Consider the following 21,338-nt stretch of genomic DNA (forward strand, 5'->3'; position numbering starts at 1 on the left):
GGAAGATCAACCCCTACTTGTGGATTTTCTCCACCTCAGGTTCCTTTCGAAGCACTCCAAATGGACTACATACAATTAGAGAGCTGTAACAACTTAACGTATGTACTAATTGTGGTCTGTTCCTTCAGTAAGTGGGTAGAAGCCTATCCAACCAAAGACAACACAGCCTTGACAACAGCAAACATCTTGTTAAAGGAGTTTTTACCCACGTTTTGAGGTTTGCAGAGTCCTATGGAGCGACAACCGCCCCCACTTTACTGGCCAGATAATAGAATACCTAATGAAGGGGTTAGGGGTAAAGCAGAAGTTTCATGCTGCTAATTATCCTCAGCAAAACACACAATATGATGGCTGGAATGGCAAAATATTCACCCCCAGTCACAGATCTGGGTTTAATCCATCGTTATTTTGCTCACCAAGCCACCCCAGTTCAGACAGGGCCATATGCAAATCAGTCTTGACCCTGTGCCTCGTGGGAACAGTCCAGACCGAACTGCCAAGCCATGTCTTCCCTGGACCGGAATCAAGCATCCTAGGACCGATTTCTGGCTATCAGTCGTCTTCAGCCAGGATAGCTTGACTCCAGTGGAGTAGTGAGCACGGGTCCCACGTCTGGGTATACCCTTCCGACATAGGGTGAACAGCAAAACACACAATATGATGGATGGAATGTTGCACAATGGCAAAACATTCACCCCCAGTCACAGATCTGGGTTTAATCCATCGTTATTTTGCTCACCAAGCCACCCCAGTTCAGACCGGGCCATATGCAAATCAGTCTTGACCCTGTGCCTCATGGGAACAGTCCAGACCGAACTGCCAAGCCATGTCTTCCCTGGACCGGAATCAAGCATCCAAGGACCATGGCCATGTCTGAACTGGGGTGGCGGAGTGAGCTAAAGAATGGTGACGGATTAAACCCAGATCATTTGACTGGGGGTGAGTGTTTGATTTGCTCAAACGCTCCGTCCATCATCCCCTTTTGTATCGCTTTGTTCGCCCTAAGTTGGCAGAGTATGATCAGACGTGAGTCCCTTGCTCACTTTGCCACTGGATTCAAGATAGCCTGGCTGATGAGGGTTATGAACCCGAAACCGGTCCCAGGATGCTTGTTTCCGTTCCGGGGAAGACATGGCTTGGCAGTTCGGGCTGGACTGTTCCCATGAGGCACAGGGTCAGACTCATTTGCGTATGGCCATGTCTGAACTGGGGTGGCAGAGTGAGCTAAAGAATGGTGATGGATTAAACCCAGATCAGTTGACTGGGGGTGAGTGTTTGATTTGCTCAAACGCTCCGTCCATCATCCCCTTTTGTATCGCTTTGTTCGCCCTAAGTTGGCAGGGTATGCTCAGACGTGAGTCCCTAGCTCACTTTGCCACTGGATTCAAGATAGCCAGGCTGATGAGGGTTATGAACCCGAAACCGGTCCCAGGATGATTGTTTCCGGTCCAGGAAAGACATGGCTTGGCAGTTCGGGCTGGACTGTTCCCATGAGGCACAGGGTCAGACTGATTTGCATATTGTAGGAGAGTAGGGTCTACTTCCTATGGTCACCCCCACTTTTTGGTGTGAATCTCTGGTGTTTCGACTTTAGTATGGCTGTGGGCCTGCTAATCAGACCCACAGCCCAGCTGTTCTCTCTCTAAATTGATACCATGTACTTTAGGTACATACCTGATTGGGAATTGGGTCACCTTTGTGAGCCCCTGTATAGTGTACCATAGGTACCAGGGCATAGGTGCATCCAAGGCCTACCAGGGGCTGCAGCATGTATTATGCCACCCCTGGCTGGCCATCCAAACTGACACCACAGGCTGATCACTCAGCTTGGGTAAGCTGGTGTAATCACCCCTTACTTAGATATAGTATACCTATATCTACCCTTATATATAGACGCATACATAACTATAAGTCACTCCTATGGCAGGCCTTGACAATCCTGAAGGCAGAGTGCCTGGTTGTATGTGAGAGGGTGCTCTAGCATGAGCTGAGCCCTTCTGCAGCTTTCGGAACCATCTCCTCATAGCTGTTCTATGATACTGCCATACCATATACTCTTAAGTGCATTATAATCCTCGCGGTTAATGCTAACTTTGGTTTGGCTTTATCAAAACATGTCGTGTAAGGTGTCAAACACTTTGGAATACTACCCCCCCCCCCGCCAGTTCTGGCGCCGGGGGTAGCATTTCACACTTCTAGAGGGAAAAGACATCTAGTTACTGCTTTACCCGGTTAAAGTTAAACAGAGCCTCAGCATCACAAAATGGATGCTGCTGCCACAGACACGAGTTTGACCTCCTGCTGCTGGACGAAACTCCGGCAAGGGAGGCCTGGTCAAAAAGTTTCCTGTCAGGGGAGGTGCTAGCACATCCCCAGACAGCCTGTAGTGTATTGGGGCAGGGTGGGTTGAATGGAAAGATGCTTTACCAGACACTGCCTGGGGCACACAAGGTGCTCCATGCATAGCCAGGTTCAAACCAGTTGCTGGGGCACTCCAGCCCCGCTCTGGCGCGAAACTGGACAAAGGGAAAGGGGTGTAACCACCCCCTTCTCAGGGTCCACCCATAGGAGGGACCTAGCAGGTAATCCAGCCCCTAAAATCAGTATAAAGATAGGAGCTGAGTCTAGAGACTTTAGATTAATCCTAGAAGAAACTTTGACACAAACTCTTGGACTTTCGACGTTCTATATCGACTAGAAGACTGAAGACATCTCCCTTGTGGTCAAGGAGTGACCACCCTGTGCAAACAGGCACCACCAGTAACTTGCCGGTTTGCTTTGTCGACGCTCCTGCCGGAACCCAAAGACCCAGCTACTCAGGAACTGGACTTCCAGACTTCTCCGACTCCGACCCACATCCACAGCAAAGCTGAGACCTGTGGCGGACACGAGAGACATGGGACCGGACACCCTGGACATCCTGCACTTTGCTAACAGTGCAACTACCGAGGCACCCTCGAAGTTGTGCATTGGGGTTTGAGAAGCCCCAGACCCGAGAGACATTTGCAACAAAGCTCAGCCCTCCACACTCCACGAGTGCCGCGTGGGGCCAGCTCCTGCATTTTAGCTCGACGCGTCTTCCCGGTTGCTAGCCCGTTGGCTAGTAAGCCCTCTAAAACGAACTTTTGAATTTACACCGCTGGCCTGGTTGCTCCAGGCTTGCCCCAGCTTCCCTCCAAAGGAGAAGCTCCCCAGACCTTGCTGGTCTGACCTGAAGGCAATCTTCACTTCCTGCGTGGATTGCGGTTACCAAGGCTTGTTGGGTCCAGTCCGGATACCGACACCGCAGTCAACTAGATCCTTCGTGGGAGACAGCTCGAATCCAGCTTCTGGTCGCCATCGACGCCTCCCGGTCCTCGTGGCTGCAGAGACAAGCTTCACCTCTTCACCTGAAATCAACTCGACAGCGCCTGGTTCCTTCCTGGTTCCTTCCTGGTCACTGGCTAGTGACCCAGACTCTGTCCCCTCTGCTTTCAGGTTCTTCTCGTCTCCGATCCACCCTTGGATCCACTTGGACACTTTTCCTCTGGTCGCCTGCAGCACTTCTTTGCAGATCTCCATAGAAAACATCGACGAAACCCGACACGAAAAGACACCTATGCACCTGGCTTCACTGGGTGAGGTAACTAGAGTACTCCGGTGCTCCCGTGGGTGTTGACCCTCGAAGTGTCCTAGTTTAAAGGGGTTTTACCTTAGTCCATCCGGAAGTGTACTTAATCAGTAACTTTGTAACTTCTTCGTTCTACATTATAAGTCAATGGCAAATCGCGACTGTGTTTAGACACTGCACGCGTCTCCCGTGGGTCTCCTACTTCCTAACCCTTGGTTGTCTAGTGTAGCCCCAGCGATTCCCTAGGCCCTAGGCCTATTCCCTATTCCGGAAGTGCTTCTTATACCACTTACTTAGTATATGGTTTGTGAGGGCCCCTAGGGCAGAACTGTATTTGTGCAACTTACAGTATGCTTAATGAGTAACTTGTGATGTATTTCGATCTCTGACCTCATAAAGAGTTCAGAGGGGTTGTGTTAGAAATAAATACATATATATGTGATATATACCTTGTGGGGTGCCCTTTCATTTGGTACTCAAGGGATTATAATTGGTAAAACAGCTTGCTTCACATGCTCTCTGAGGTTTTAGCCTAAGACTGCTGGTCCATGCTACCACTAGGATAGCTTGTCTATAACGTTGACTTTACAACCACCATCAATAAGGGTCGTTTAGACTGGTGCAAGGTGCCCACTAGAATAGTGGACATCATATGCCAGGCTAACTTCTCACATTGGTGTGCAGCGGTTGGGATAAGAGCTTGCTGTTGTTTTACCATATAATCTTGAGATATCATTTGAAAGATCACATTAAGGTACCTAAAGGTACATATAAATCAAGTTCTTATAATACGTAAGTTCTACTGAACTTAGGGCCCGATGTAGGTCGGTCGGTAACGGCCGAAAATCGGTATTTTCGGCCGTTACCGACCGGTATTTAGTAAATGGTATGTAGGGCCACATATTTTACAGAATCGGTAAATTTACTGATCGGTAAATTTACCGATTCTGTAAAATACCGAATCGGTATTTATACCTATTCGGTAATTTTGATATGTAGGTGGGACTCTTCTGAGTCCCACAACCCTTACCGAATCTGTATTTTACCATCATGATGGTAAAATACCGATTCCGGTGTGCATGCACATGTGTGCATGCACACCTGTGTCATATGACAGGCAGACCTGCCCTTAGGGCAGGTATGCCTGCCACATGGCACCCCGAACCTTTTTTGGGGGTGCTAGAGGGTGTCAAAGTGACACCCCCTGCACCCTTGTCAAAATCGGTATTTACCGATTCGGTAAATACCGACCGGTAATGCCCCATTCATTCCTATGGGCTTCAAAGCCCATAGGAATGAATGGGGCATTACCGGTCGGTATTTACCGAATCGGTAAATACAGATATTTACCGATTCAGTAAAAGGAACATCTGGATGTTCCTACATATCCACCCCTTAGATTTACCGATTTTTAATTACCGATTCGGTAGAATTCGGTAATTAAAAATCGGTAAATCTATTTTACCTGCATCGGGGCCCTAGTTGTTGTAGAGCAAAGGGCTTAGCACACCCTGACTACAACTCCTAGAGAGGTTCTAGTAGGAAAACATTTAGTGTAGGTAGGTGCACACACCACACCTCACTAGAAAATGTCCTTGACTGCAGGGTCTAGTGTGCCTCTGCAAGAAGAGGATCCTCTCAGGATCCCTCCTAAATATGACACATTTACCCTTCATGAACTGAGAAGTCTGTGCATAGCTAGAACGCTAAGACAAGAACAGAGTCCAACCTTTAACCACCTAGTAGATATTTTAGTTGAGTATGATATAGAAAAGGCATCAAACCCAGATCAAACAGGTAGCAGAGAGGGGGGCCATCCATCCACAGAACAGAATGTTGGGGAAGATCCAGCACTATCTGATGAGGAGGTGGATGCTGAACAGGATGAGGTTGCTGAACCTATCCCGGGCAACACAGGATTATCTGGGGGTGGAGAGGGCCTTGGTGGGCCCCTCCTACCTTTCCAAGTAGGCCTAATAGGAGACACAGAAGGCACAGGTCACTGTCCAGTGGCTCTGAGCATTCTGATGACTGAGTAGGGTCTGATGCCTCTGCTCTAAGGAGGATGACTTACCCTCAGACGAGAGAGCACAAAGCTAGGATGAAGGAAGTAAATCTTAGGATCAAGTGGCAAAAAATTGCCCTTGCCAAAGAGACCCTGGCTCTTGCAAGAGAGCAAAAGTTGAGTGGGATAGAACCCGCTGGTGGCAGCAACATTCCTAGAGATAGGGAAAGGTCTCATGACCATAAAAACCTAAATAAAATTATCCCTACCTACAAGAGTGGGGATGACATCCACAAATGGATAACTGCTTTGGAGAGGGCCTGCAAAGTACAGCAGGTACCCCAAAGTCAGTGGGCAGCAATCTTATGGCTGTCCTTTTCAGATAAAGGCAGAGACAAGCTCCTCACAGTTAGTGAAGAGGATGCTAACTACACTGTCCTGAAAAGTGCTCTGATAGATGGGTTTGGCTTAACCACTGAACAGCATCGGTTGCTGTTCAGTGACACCCAGAAGGCGCAGACTCAGGACTGGATTGACTTTGTAGATTGTGCCAGTAAGGCTCTGGAAGGCTGGTTACTGGGCAGTAAGGTCAAAGACTATACAGGATTGTATAATTTGATCATGAGAGAACAAATTCTTAGTAATTGTCAGAACCAGTTATTGCATCAACACCTGATTGACTCTGATCTGACCTCTCCCCAAGAATTGGGAAAGAAGGCAGACAAATGGGTCAGAACCAGGGTGAAGCAGAATGTCCAGAATCAAGGTGGTGACCAGAAGAAGCAAGACCAAAAGGGTGGGGAGAAAGCAAAAGACCAGAAGTCTTCACCAGGTCCCCAAAAAGCTTCGAATGAGGGGGGTTCTAAGAAATCCAAAAAGAAAGAAGGTCCAAAGAAACCATGGTCCAACTTTTGTAAGGTTAATACTCACTGGACCAGTGAATGCACCAAGAAGGAGGCAGCTCCAGCCACCATTGCCCCTAAGGCAACTGTTCCCCCTAGTACAGCTAATAGTGGTGGTTCTCAACAGAAGGGTGTAGTAGGGTTGACCCTGGGAACTGAGGTGGATTCTGGCCTAGTCAGAAGACCAACTCAGGCTGTTCTGGTCTGTGATGGGGACATGGCTATGTCCTCTACTGTGAGCCCCAGTAACCTGGGCAAGTACAGACAGACTCCTTTGATTAATAATAAAGTGGCTCAGGCCTACAGGGACACATGTGTCAGTGTCACCATGGTGACGCCCAGCTTTGTGGACCCTGGACAGTTCATACTAGGTGAGAATTACCTAGTGACCAATGCAAGCAATGTCACTACCACCCATAGTATGGCAATTGTTAATTTCTCCTGGGGAGGGGTAACTGGCCTCAAAAGAGTTGTTGTTAGTTCAGACCTCCCTGTAGAATGTCTGCTTGGCAATTATCTGGAATCTTCAGTCTGGTCTGAAGTGGAGTATAGGACTCATGCAGAGATGTTAGGGATATCAGCACATGTCCTTGCTGTGACCAGGTCACAGGCCAAAAAGTGCAAAACTGAACAGGCCCTGGATCCTGAAATGATGGACCAGTTGCCTACCAAGAGAAAGAGCAGTAGGGTAAAGGCAGTGCCTTCCCCCTTGCCTCAGAATGAGGATCAGCCTTCCAAGGAAGCTGACTGCGAGACCCAAGAAGGAACTGTCCTAGAAGAGCTTGAGCCTGATCAGGTTGAGTTTCTTGGGACAGGGGGACCTTCAAGGGCAGATCTGAGGCAGGCGCAGTTGAACTGCCCCTCTCTTGAACCCCTCAGACAGCAAGCTGCGGCTGAGGCTGCTGGGAATGGTACAGGTACCCATAGAGTGTATTGGGATGAAGGGCTCCTGTATTCAGAGGCTAGAGACCCCACGCCTGGTGCTTCCAGGAGGTTGGTCATACCTTTGGCATTCAGGGGCTTCCTTCTCACCTTAGCCCATGATATTCGCCTAGCAGGACATCTTGGCCAGAACAAGACTTGGGACAGGCGTGTCCCTCACTTTCACTGGCCCCACATGTCAGAAGATACCAAGGAGTTTTGTCGCTCCTGTGTCACCTGCCAAGCCAGTGGCAAATCAGGTGGCACCACAAAGGCCCCCCTAATACCACTACCTGTGGTGGGGGTTCCCTTTGAAAGAGTTGGGATTGACATTGTTGGACCAATGGATCCCCAAACAGCATCTGGGCACAGGTTTATTCTGGTGGTAGTGGATCCTGCCACCAGATACCCAGAAGCTATTCCCCTAAGGACCACAACAGCCCCTGTTGTGGCAAGAGCCCTCCTAGGAGTTTTCTCAAGAGTGTGTTTTCCGAAGGAGGTGGTCTCAGAAGAGGTGCAAACTTTATGTCTGGATATTTGACTGCTATGTGGGAAGAGTGTAGGGTTAACTACAAGTTCACCACACCCTACCATCCACAGTGCAATGGTCTAGTTGAAAGATTTAACATGACCTTAACGGGCATGATCAAGTGTTTACCTGAAAAGCTTAGGCGAAGATGGGACATCCTTCTGCCCTGCCTTTTGTTTGCTTACAAAAAGGTCCCACAGAAGGGGGTTGGCTACAGCCCTTTTGAACTTCTGTTTGGGGACCCTGTAAGAGGACCCCTGTGTCCGGTGAAGGAGGGATGGGAGTTACCTCTCAAAGCTCCAAAGCAAGACATAGTGGATTAAGTACTTGGTCTCCGCTCCAGGATGACTGAGAATATGAAAAAGGCATCCAAAAACCTTGAGGCTAGCCAGGAACTCCAAAAAGCCTGGCATGACCAAAAGGCTGTGCTGACTGTTTACCAGCCAGGGCAGAAAGTGTGGGTGTTGGAGCCAGTGGCCCCAGCAACTCTCCAAGACAAATGGTCTGGACCCCACACTGTTGTTGAACAGAAGGGAGAGGTAACCTATTGTGTTGACCTTGGAACTCCCAGGAGCCCCCACAGGGTGCTTCATGTCAACAGATTGAAACCATATGTTGACAGGGCAGACATGGGCTTGCTCATGGCTACAGATGAGGGACAGGAGGAGGAGAGTGGCCCTCTCCCAGACCTGCTTTCTCAGAACCCTGATGATGGTTCAGTTGATGGTGTAGCCTTGGCAGGCACCCTCACTGAGCAACAGCAGAAGGACTGCCGACAAGTTCTACAGTCCTACAGACATATGTTTTCTCTGACTCCAAGTCAGACAAGCTGGTGCACCCATGAGGTGGACACTGGTGACAGTCTGCCTGTGAAGAGTAAAATCTACAGGCAACCTGACCATTTCAGGGTCTGTATCAGGACAGAGGTCCAAAAGATGTTGGAGTTGGGAGTCATTGAGCCCTCAGAGAGCCCTTGGGCCAGTCCTGCAATCCTAGAGCCTAAACCTCACACCCAAGATGGTAAGAGAGAGATGAGGTTTTGCGTGGATTACAGAGGCCTCAATGCTGTCACTAGGACAGATGCCCACCCAATACCAAGAGCAGATGAGCTCATTGACAGATTGGCTTCTGCCAAGTTTTTAAGTACATTTGACTTGACAGTTGGCTACTGGTAGATCAGACTAGCTGATGATGCAAAAGCCAAAACAGCACTCTCAACCCCTGGAGGTCATTAACAATTTGTGGTAATGCCGTTTAGCTTTAAGAATGCACCTGCCACATTCCAAAGGTTGGTGAACCAAGTCCTCTCAGGCCTGGATGACTACTGTGCAGCTTATCTTGATGATATTGCTGTCTTTAGCTCCACTTGGGAAGATCACCTGATCCACCTAAAGAATGTTTTGGAGGCCCTGCAGAAGGCAGGCCTAACTATCAAGGCTACTAAGCGCCAGATAGGGCAGAGTAAGGTTGTGTACCTGGGCCACCTTGTAGGTTGAGGTCAGGTTCAACCATTGGAGAGCAAGATCCAGACCATAAAGGACTGGACTCCTCCCACCACCCGGACACAGGTCAGAGATTTCTTGGGCCTGTCTGGGTACTACAGGAAGTTTGTTAAGAACTATGGGTCCATTGTGACACCACTTAATGACTTAACCTCAAAGAAAATGCCAAAGAAAGTTCAGTGGACAGTAAGCTGTCAAAAGGCATTTGATGACCTGAAGCAGGCCATGTGCACTGCACCTATTCTGAAAAGTCCAGATTACTCCAAAGAATTCATTGTCCAAACAGATGCTTCTGAGTTGGGTGTAGGAGCTGTTCTTTCACAACTGAATAAAGATGGTCAAGACCAGCCAATAGCTTTTATTAGCAGAAGACTGACCCCTAGAGAGAAATGTTGGTCAGCTATTGAGAGGGAGGCATTTGCTGTGGTTTGGACCCTGAAGAAGCTGAGGCCATTCTTGTTTGGTACTCACTTTAAGATTCAGACAGACCATACGACCCTCTTGTGGCTAAATCAGATGAAGGGTGAAAATCCCAAACTGCTCAGGTGGTCCATTTCCCTACAGGGGATGGACTTTACAGTGGAACATAGACCTGGAACTGACTATGGCAACGCAGTTGGACTCTCCAGATATTTCCACTTAGAACATGAAGACTCAACTGGTCAAGGTTAGTTTAATGTCCCTGCGTTTGGGGGTGGGGGGGTTGTGTAGGAGAGTAGGGTCTGCTTCCTATGGTCACCCCCACTTTTTGCTGTGATTCTCTGGTTTTTTGACTTTAGTATGGCTGTGGGCCTGCTAATCAGACCCACAGCCCAGCTGTTCTCTCTCTAAATTGATACCATGTACTTTAGGTACATACCTGATTGGGAATTGGGTCACCTTTGTGAGCCCCTGTATAGTGTACCATAGGTACCAGGGCATAGGTGCATCCAAGGCCTACCAGGGGCTGCAGCATGTATTATGCCACCCCTGGCTGGCCATCCAAACTGACACCACAGGCTGATCACTCAGCTTGGGTAAGCTGGTGTAATCACCCCTTACTTAGATATAGTATACCTATATCTACCCTTATATATAGACGCATACATAACTATAAGTCACTCCTATGGCAGGCCTTGACAATCCTGAAGGCAGAGTGCCTCGTTTTATGTGAGAGGGTGCTCTAGCATGAGCTGAGCCCTTCTGCAGCTTTCGGAACCATCTCCCTATAGCTGTTCTATGATATAGCCATACCATATACTCTTAAGTGCATTATAATCCTCGCGGTTAATGCTAACTTTGGTTTGGCTTTATCAAAACATGTTGTGTAAGGTGTCAAACACTTTGGAATACTACCCCCCCCCCCCCCGCCAGTTCTGGCGGCGGGGGTAGGATTCCACCCTTCTAGAGGGAAAAGACATGTAGTTACTGCTTTACCCGGTTAAAGTTAAACAGAGCCTCAGCATCACAAAATGGATGCTGCTGCCACAGACACGAGTCTGACCTCCTGCTGCTGGACGACACTCCGGCAAGGGAGGCCTGGACAATAGGTTTCCTGTCAGGGGAGGTGCCAGTACCTCCCCAGACAGCCTGTAGTGTATTGGGGCAGGGTGGGTTGAATGGAAAGATGCTTTTCCAGACACTGCCTGGGGCACACAAGGTGCTCCATGCATAGCCCGGTTCAAACCAGTTGCTGGGGCACTTCAGCCCGCTCTGGCGCGAAACTGGACGAAGGGAAAGGGGTGTAACCACCCCCTTCTCAGGGTCCACCCAGAGGAGGGACATAGCAGGTAATCCAGCCCCTAAAAACAGTATAAAGATAGGAGCTGAGTCTAGAGACTTTAGATTAATCCTGGAAGAAACTTTGGCACAAACTCTTGGACCTTCGAAGTTCTATATTGACTAGAAGACTAAAGACATCTCCCTTGTGGTCAAGGAGTGACCACCCTGTGCAAACAGGCGCCACCAGTAACTTGCCGGTTTGCTTTGTCGACGCTCCTGCCGGAACCCGAAGACTCCGCTACTCAGGAACTGAACTGTCAGACTTCTCCGACTCCGACCCACATCCACAGCAAAGCTGAGACCCGTGGAAGACACGAGAGACGTGGGACCGGACACCCTGGACATCCTGCACTTTACTAACAGTGCAACTACTGAGGCACCCTCGAAGTTGTGCATTGGGGTTTGAGAAGCCCCAGACCCGAGCGCCATTTGTACCAAAGCTCAGCCATCCACACTCCACGAGTGCCGCGTGGGGCCAGCTCCTGCATTTCAGCTTAACGCGTCTTCCCGGTTGCTAGCCCGTTGGCTAGTAAGCCCTCTGAAGATGAAACTTTGAATTTACACCACTGGCCTGATTACTCCAGGCTTGCCCCAGCTTCCCTCCAAAGGAGAAGCTCCCCAGACCTTGCTGGTCTGACCTGAAGCCAATCTTCACTTCCTGCGTGGATTGCGGTTACCAAGGCTTGTTGGGTCCAGTCCGGATACCGACACCGCAGTCAACTAGATCCTTCGTGGGACAGCTCAAATCCAGCTCTGGTCGCCGTCGACGCCTCCTGGTCCTCGTGGCTGCAGAGACAAGCTTCACCTCTTCACCTGAAATCAACTCGACATCGCCTGGTTCCTTCCTGGTTCCTTCCTGGTCAATGGCTAGTGACCCAGACTCTGTTCCCTCTGCTTTCAGGTTCTTCTCGTCTCCGATCCATCCTTGGATCCACCCGGACACTTTTCCTCTGGTCGCCTGCAGCACTTCTTTGCAGATCTCCATAGAAAACATTGACGCAACCCGACACGAAAAGACACGTATGCACCCGGCTTCCCTGGGTGAGGTAACTCTAGTACTCCGGTGCTCCCGTGGGTGTTGACTCTCGAAGTGTCCTAGTTTAAAGGGGTTTTACATTAGTCCATCCGGAAGTGTACTTAATCAGTAACTTTGTAACTTCTTCGTTCTACATTATAAGTCAATGGTAACTCGCGACTGTGTTTAGACACTGCACGCGTCTCCAGTGGGTCTCCTACTTCCTAACCCTTGGTTGTCTAGTGTAGCCCCAGCGATGCCCTAGGCCTATTCCCTATTCCTGAAGTGCTTCTTATACCACTTACTTAGTATATGGTTTGTGAGGCCCCTAGGGCAGAACTGTATTTGTGCAACTTATCGTAAGCTTAATGAGTAACTTGTGATGTATTTCGATCTCTGACCTCATAAAGAGTTCAGAGGGGTTGTGTTAGAAATAAATACATATATATTTGATGCATACCTTGTGTTGTCTCCTTTCATTTGGTACTCAAGGGATTATATTTGGTAAAACAGCTTGCTTCACATGCTCTCTGAGGTTTTAGCCTAAGACTGCTGGTCCATGCTACCACTAGGATAGCTTGTCTATAAGGTTGACTTTACAACCACCATCAATAAGGGTCATTTAGACTGGTGCAAGGTGCCCACTAGAATAGTGGACATCATATGCCAGGCTAACTTCTCACACATATGGCCATGTCTGAACTGGGGTGGCGGAGTGAGCTAAAGAATGGGGATGGATTAAACCCAGATCAGTTGACTGGGGGTGTTTGATTTGCTCAAACGCTCCGTACATCATCCACTTTTGTATCGCTTTGTTCGCCCTAATTTGGCAGGGTATGCTCAGACTTGAGTCCCTTGCTCACTTTGACACTGGATTCAAGATAGCCTGGCTGATGAGGGTTATTAACCCAAAACCGGTCCCAGGATGCTTGTTTCCGGTCCAGGGAAGACATGGCTTGGCAGTTCGGGCTGGACTGTTCCCATGAGGCACAGGGTCAGACTGATTTGCATATGGCCATGTCTGAACTGGGGTGGCGGAGTGAGCTAAAGAATGGTGATGGATTAAACCCAGATCAGTTGACTGGGGGTGAGTGTTTGATTTGCTCAAATGCTCCGTCCATCATCCCCTTTTGTATCGTTAATTATCCTCAGGCAGCGGGTTTGGTAGAAAGGTACAATGCCATGTTGAAACTAAAATTAGCGAAAATACAAGCAACAACAGGTCTTAATTGGCCATATGCCTTGCCCCTAGCTTTGTTATCTGTTTGTTCCATCCCACATAGTAAGATTGGACTTTCTCCCTACGAGATCGTCTTTGGTAGACCTATTCAATGTATGGGGATCCCCCAAGGCCAAATATGATTAAAGAAATACAGTACCCTGTTTTGAGTGATTATCTTAAAAACTTGACTGAAAAACTGTCTCCGATTCATCAGCAGGTGCGTGAAGCTATTTCAGAAAAATTAGAGGGTCCAGCCCATGGTCTTTAACCTGGGGAATATGCGCTTATAAAGAACTTTCAGAATTCTAAGAATTTGGAGCCTCGCTGGAAGAATCCAGAGCAGATCCTACTTGCGACTCGAACTGCTGTCCGTGTCACCAACAGACGCCACTGGATAAATGAGGGGCACTGCAAGCGAATCCCAGGAACGGTTCTCCAGCCAGAAGGCAGAAACGATATGGAGGATGTCTTACAGACTCGGAAAAGTGTTGCTCCTCTGAATGAAGATACTTTGTTTCCTGATCAAACTACACCTTCAGCAACAAGGTACGATTTACGACCAAGGAAGGGAAGGAGCAGATAGAGATACCGGAGGACCGGTTTCAATTAGTGGAACGGTCCGGCTGTGACACAGTAGGATCACAGAAGCGGCTGAACTAAGTTCAGAGGAGGTTGTGATACGTGTTCAGTGTTGCCTGGATCACTCTCCAACCTGTGGTTGTATCGATACCGAGAAAGAGAGATGCAGAAATTGGGATCTAAGTTGCAGTTACAAAACAAAGACAAGACTCTGTGTATGGTGACTCTGATCATACTATTGATAATATTGGCAGCAGTTTTTTGGACAATGGAAATAGTGATTCTGGTTCGAACCCTATTGCCCGCCACTACTCCAGTCCCCACAGAACATTTTTACTATACTCTTCCCTACCATGAGAAAAAACACAGAATGTCCTACCTCAATAACACTTTCATACAAATGCTATATCATACCCACAATGCTACGAACACTACCAACTGCTGGGTATATGGAATTATGCCCGCTCATCAGAAGAAGGGAGGAACACCTTTTATCCCCTGCCATTTTCACATAATGGCTCCTATAGAGCCTGGTTTACATTGTTGTGGGCCTCTGAAATTAGTCAAAAGGTTTTTGCTGATGTAGGAAGATTCAATGCCCAATTAAAAAGGGTCTGTTACCCTGATGAGGAAGGAGATCCCCAAGCCAAAGGAACTGTATGGGAAATGGAGGAGTATCGCAGAGGGAATTCCTCCACCAGATATGTCTTCCCAAACACTCGAACAGCCAAGGGTAATGGGCCTTCTGTAATCGCTGTAACCAAAACTTTGCGTGAGCAGTATTGGGAGTATTCCTGTGTGGGAAAAAGTGACTGTACCATTGTTTTAAATATTACTGGAACTAACAATAGCACTTTTCTATCTTCCCATTAAACTTACTTAATTTGTGGAAACAAGGGTTACTATCATCTACCAGTCAGTTGGTCTGGCATCTGTTATGTGTCCTTCTTGCTTCCTCCTGTGTTCCTATCACCTGCCTCCTATCATAAAGACCAGAAATTGTTTAATGATGTTTCTTTAAATAGATTCAAAAGGACCATAAATAGTGATGAAGTAGATCAGACTGATACAGCCTTGCAGCAATACGTTGATTTTAATTTGGGACTCTTTTCCTTTGTTGGTTCAGCCCAGAACAGTTCGAAGATTAGATGCCTGACCCGAGTGGTAGAAGCAGTGACTAATCAGACAGCAATGGCTCTAGGAAATATTACAGTAGAGCTCCAAATTACAAGGATTGTAACTCTTCAAAATAGAATGGTGCTTGATGTAGTGCTCGCCGACCGTGGTGGAGCATGTCACATCATCGGTAGTAGCTGCTGTGTGTTCATACCTGACCATGCCCCTTCTGACATAACGCAATTTCCAAATTACATAAAATAGCTGCAGAAATACATCAAGACCAAGGAACATGGTCCTGGTCCAAATGGTTACAGGGACTTATCTCCACTTGGGGTTGGAAATTATTAATGGGAATAGTAATTATAAGAGCCATCTTTCTAACTTGCTGCTGCTGCATCTAATGTGCCCCTATGATATGCAACTCTTGCATAAATATTTGTAGTAGTATTAAACCTCCCACAGTCAATGTTCATGAATTGAATAGAAAAATGATGATGCATACCGAAATTCATGAACTGATGAATATTAATGTACACAATTAATACGTGTACCTCTTAGAATGGATTCAACACCGCTGAAAAGGAAGGACTGTGGAAATGTAAAATCTGATTCTTTCGTTTTTTAATTAAGCTGTGCCTCATCCATTTTCACCCCTGCTCTGTTTTCAGCCTGGCTCTATCCCTGACACCACACCTGCATAAACATTAGGTAACAAATCTAAATTGAGACATTGTAGGCTGCGTAAACATGCAAAGTCAGAACAAAAGAACAGCTGATGTCTGCACTGGGTTCTTTAAACAATGGTAAATACTTAGATAAAGTTTGTTCAGGTAGCCTATCGTGTTGTGCAGCCTCAGGACGCGACAGTTACACAAGACACCAAGGTTGTTAATTCTTACAGATTGTCTCATTTGTGTGTTCTTCCCAAAGCTCTATTTACCTCTGGGCGTCCCTTGTCTGTGATCTTTGCTATAAAAACCCATGTAACCATTGTTCAGTGTGCTCTCTCCTTGAGTATCTCTATGGTGCTTGTCGGATGGAGACCCATTCATGAATGCTTAATAAATGACCTATGGTTTAAACTTCGCTCCAGTGTCAAGTGCTCCTTGCTTGTTAAGAAGCTGTGGCGAAGTGGTGACCCTGCACCAGCAGATTATAAATAATGTGCTCTACACTTGGTGCCAGGTTTTGCTAGCTGGTAGAACTTAGTGCTTGTCGAATTTAGTTAGTCAGAAACCAAACTTTATCCACAATTGGGCTGTTAATTTCTTCAGACAGGAAACTTGAGGCACAGGCTTACGCTCTGATCAGCTTTTATTTGCTAAGTCTTGGAATGCTCTCAAATGTACATATGATAGACCTGCTAAACATATGTGTGAGGTCTTGAGATCAGATGTCTCTTCTTGTGATGCGACATCAAATGTCACGCACTGCGATGACACTTGCATATTACCTAATTTGGTTAGTCCCTCCACTTAATAGATCTTAAAAGGGGATCTGATCAGTTCCCTTTTTTTACCAAATTACTGTGTTCATTCGCTTTTGTGTGGAACTTTTTTTTTTAACTTCCCCTGGCTTCACGCATTTACTATACGTCTACTAAAGATGTTCACATTGTTTAAGCCCCATTCACTGTCTAGATAAGATCTCTTCCCATGGAAAAGGCAGGCAGCTTCTAACAGTATGCTGGAATGCTTGCTTTTTATTACTTAGTTGTGTAAAGCAGATGCTTTTGCCTTAGAACGTTTGTGGTATTTCCTATTCATGCCTCAGTACCTTTCTTTGCACTTTGCAGGCATATTGGATTGATTTTTCAACATAATCTATTTGGTCATTATGATCAAATTCTAAATGTTGTAATAAATATTGTTCGTTAAAAATAAAGTTGATATATAAGAGCGTTGGTATATTTGACTACTAAACAGGCAGCCACGAGTGCCGTTACCTTGCAGACAACAAGGTCATGATTTGATTGGTGCAGCAGCACCATGCTCCAAAGTTGTCAGATCTCATCTAAACACATAATATTGCTATACTTGACTACTAAACAGGCAGTCACATTTGCAGTGACACCGGAGACAAAAGCTCTAGGGACGCCACTAAAACCAGATTAATGCTAAAATCAATTTAAATCTAAACAGGCAGTCACAAGTTGAGTTACCTTGCAGACAACAGGGTCACGACTCTAACGGTGCAGAAGGGGCAGTGACACCAGGACCAAAAGCTCTAGGCACCACACTAAACAACTAAGATTGCTATATTTTACAATTGAACAGACAGTCACAAGTACAGTTAACTTTCAGATAATAGGATCATGATTGGAATAGTGCAGTAGGTCCAGTGGCACTGGGCCAAAAAGTTGTCAGAGCTCCTCTAAACACCTAATATTGCTATATTTTACTAATAAACAGGCAGTCACAATTGCAGCTACATTGCATTTGGAAGGGGCTTGATTTAAATTGTGCAGAAGGTGCAGTGGCACTGGCAAAAGTTGTCATAACTCCACTAAACACCAAATATTGCTATATTTTACTATCAAATAGGCAGTCACGCGTGCAGTTATCTTGCAGGCAACAGGGTCATTATTTTAATGATTCAGTGGGTACAGTGGCACCAGGTCCAAAAGCTCCATGCACCCCACTAAACACCTAATATTGCTATATTTTATTCCTAAACAGGCACCACAAGTGCAGTTTCCTTGCAGACTAGTCATGATTTCAATGGTGCAGCAGCCCCATGCCTAAAACTTGTCAGAACTCATCTAAATACATAAAATTGCTATATTTGGCGCCAAAACAGGCAGTTATCTTCCAGTTAAAAGGACTTGATTTAAAGTGGTGCAGCAGGTGCAGTGGCACTGAGGCCAAAAGCTCTAGGGACCCCACTAAACCCAGATCATTGCTAAAATGTGACTACTAAACAAGACAGTCAAAAGTGTATTTATCTGGAGGGCAATAGGATTATTATTTCAATGGTGCAGCAGATGCAGTAGCACCAGGACCAAAAGCTCTAGGCACCCCACTAAACACCAAATATTGCTGTATTTTACTACTAAACAGGCAGTCACATGTGCAGTTACCTTGCAGACAACAGGCTCATGACCTAAATGGTCCAGCAGGAGCAGTGGCACCGGGCCCAACATTTGTCATGACCTCCCCGAAACACTTAATACGGCTATCTTTTACTACTAAACAGGCAGACACAATTGCAGTTATCTTGCAGCTAAAAGGGGCTTGATTTGAATGGTGCAGGGGCCTCGAGGCCAAAAGATCTAGGGACCACACTACACGCAAAATATTGCTACACTTTACTACTAAATAGGCAGTCATAAGTGCAGTATTCTAGTATGCACTAGGGCCATGATTTCAATGATGCTGCAGGTTCAGTGGTACCGGGGCCAAAGGGTTTCAGAAGTCCTCTAAACAACAAATATTGCTATATTTACCTGCTAAATAAGCAGTCACAAGTGTAGTTGCCTTGCAGGCACCAGGGTCATGATTTCAATGTGCAGTAACCGTGGGCCCAAAGCTCTAGGAACCCCTCTAAACTCCAAATATTGCAATATTTTCTTCTAAGCAGGCAGTCACAAGATCAATTACCTTGCAGGAATAGGGTCATGATTTGAATGGTGCAGCAGGTGCAGTGGCACTGAGGCTAAAAGTTGTCATAACTCCTCTAAACACATAATATTGTTATTACATCAATTAATTCTATTATTTCCCGCTTTCATTTCATTTTTCAAAACATTACCACGTACCCGCACCATACAACTAGTAACAGCACAATATATTGCCTTTTTGTACATAAACAAGTCAAAACACTTTAACAGACTTTCTGTAACTTATATTGCACAACCACTAAGCAAGCTACAATTTACAACAAAAAACAGATTATTATAAATCACATACGTGAAACCTAATGCATTTTACCAATGCTTGTTTTAGGACTTGTGCCCAGATTGGATGGAACAGGAAAACTCCTCAGGGAGGATATTCCTGGTACTAAGTTGTTAGCAATTTCTGTGTTACACTAGGGTTAACTTTGATTTTCAGGACAAGCCGGCCAGTTTGGGAGGTGTAGGTGTTGGTGTTGGGGTAGGGGTAGGGTGAGCTGATTGTTCTGAAGGGCAGAAGTTTAGGACTATTACTTGAATTAGCCTGGAAAGAATGGATTGGTGAAATGAGGCTTAAGGACGGTTTCATGGACAGCAGTCAGGTAGGTGACAGACAGAAGGCAAAAGGGGTTGGAGCCCTGAAGGCCCAGAGGGGTGGGGCGGTTGGGGCATAATTATCTGTTAATTGGTGAGGTGATTGTTTATATTCTGTAAGGGGAGAAGTATTTGGCAGTCTTCTGTCGTGATTGCACTATTTTACCTAAATGAAAAGCTACTCACAACACGTTTCAGGGATTTAGGCTTCGTGAGCCACAACTAACATTAATATTCTTATCTGAGCTAGGATATATAGCCTTCCGACTTGTCATGCTAATCATTCCTGCTTAAAGCACTAGAACACATATCAATTCTACGTGGCTCCTATCTGAAATGAATCACTTCAGTCATTACCACCCATGCCCCATGTAATGTGTGACACTTTCAGCCAGTACTGGCTTTTAATCCAATACCACTACTCATGCTGTTATTGTTTTAACCTATATTTACAGTGTTAAAGATAAAATTAAAGTCCCAGAAAGTAAGGTGCAATTAATTGGGTGAAAAGTCAGAACTTACTGATAATTAAACACTGGAACAGAACCTCTTATCCAACCTATATTACTTTTAGCTATGGCCTCCTTTGGCTCATTACCTAAACCAATCACCACCTACAGTGTGACACACAGCGAATTATTTCAAAAAAGTACATTTAGTTTTTCTTTTTTTCAAATATTCACACAATTATTTTTTCAGAGAATTTTTTCAATATAAAAATATATACCATAGTACACTGCAATTACTTACAGTATTTATTGTCTCCCCCTCCTCTTAGACCTAAAATTACACAGGGGGTAACTTGTTTTCAATTGAGAACTTACTGATAAGACATGAGACATGTAAATACTTGACAACTATGTTTATGGCGCTACGAAGCAGCAGATTCAAACGCTGGCTCCAACTAAAGCTAAACGTGTTTCTACGAATCTTGCGTCAGCTCCAAACACATACACTGTATCCAACTACATATAGTTTTATCCCCACCGACCTGACTGCGTGCAGCGTGTGGGTCGGAAACACCAAAATGTACTCTGGCGATGCCCAGTGAAAGCTCCACCGGTATGTTTACCTTATCAAGCCGTCTCTTGGTCCATCCGTACCACAGACAGGACTCCACGCTGCCCCCGCCATTCCCTGGTACGATCACCGCTTTTCTGGGGACTCTTGGACCACTTTCTTCATTAGCCATGCTACCTATTCAGAACACACGCACCACTCACTGCAAGAGCTGTTGCTGCTGAGAAGACGACAGAAAGAGGCCGAGCCCACAAAGTGAGGCGGAAGGGCTAAGAAAGCGAAGTTTACGGAGTACTCAGCACAGGGCATGCGTTGCACCAATAGTGCAGCCAGTGTCATTTTGGCATACGTGCCACTGCCAACCCTCCCGATTCAGGCGGGAGACTACCGATTTCAAGGCTAGTCTCCCGCCTCCCGATTCCTGCATGCAGAAACCCGATTCCTTGATGGGAATCAGCTGACATGGTCTGGTTTTGTGTGACTCGGATTATGCACTACCAGTTACCTGCTAATGCAAGCAAGCACACAACAATTTTGTCATCTCTGCCTGCCAGAGCAATTTCTCTGTGATCCTGCCAGATATAGAAAATATTTATATTTGTATTTCTGACATCCGATCTTGCAGCAGCACATTTTCAAGTGCCATACATACCAATAGACCTGATACAGGCCGTAAAATGGAAGAAATACATTCTCCCTATTATTTTTTTTTAATCTCCCACTTTCCTCTTTCAAAATGTTGGCATGTATGTTTTGGACAGCCAATAAAAATACAAAACAAGCATTGGAAATTCAATAGGTCTCGCCTTTGACTAAGTTAAAGCCATTTGCTTTGGTAATGGTATTGTATAGCACAGGCAAATGACTTTAACTTAATAAAAGGTGAGACGAGGAGGAGCTTGGCGGGCATCCGAGATGGCCGCGTGAGCACAGCGCTCCCCGGACC

At 46.3% G+C, this 21,338-nt stretch overlaps 1 protein-coding gene across 1 annotated transcript in view; it reads right to left on the bottom strand.

Moving 5' to 3' along the window:
- RBBP9 (RB binding protein 9, serine hydrolase) overlaps window positions 1-20,633 on the bottom strand; it is a 207,815-nt gene extending 187,182 nt beyond the window's left edge. Inside the window, exon 1 of the mRNA XM_078648957.1 lies at window positions 20,445-20,633. Within this exon, the coding sequence (XP_078505083.1) occupies window positions 20,445-20,564 (120 nt within the window). The 5' untranslated portion in view covers window positions 20,565-20,633. The remainder of the gene's footprint in view (window positions 1-20,444) is intronic.
- Window positions 20,634-21,338: the final 705 nt, after the last annotated feature.

The sequence above is a fragment of the Lissotriton helveticus genome, chromosome 6, assembly GCF_964261635.1.
Source record: "Lissotriton helveticus chromosome 6, aLisHel1.1, whole genome shotgun sequence".
Lineage (NCBI taxonomy): Eukaryota > Metazoa > Chordata > Amphibia > Caudata > Salamandridae > Lissotriton > Lissotriton helveticus.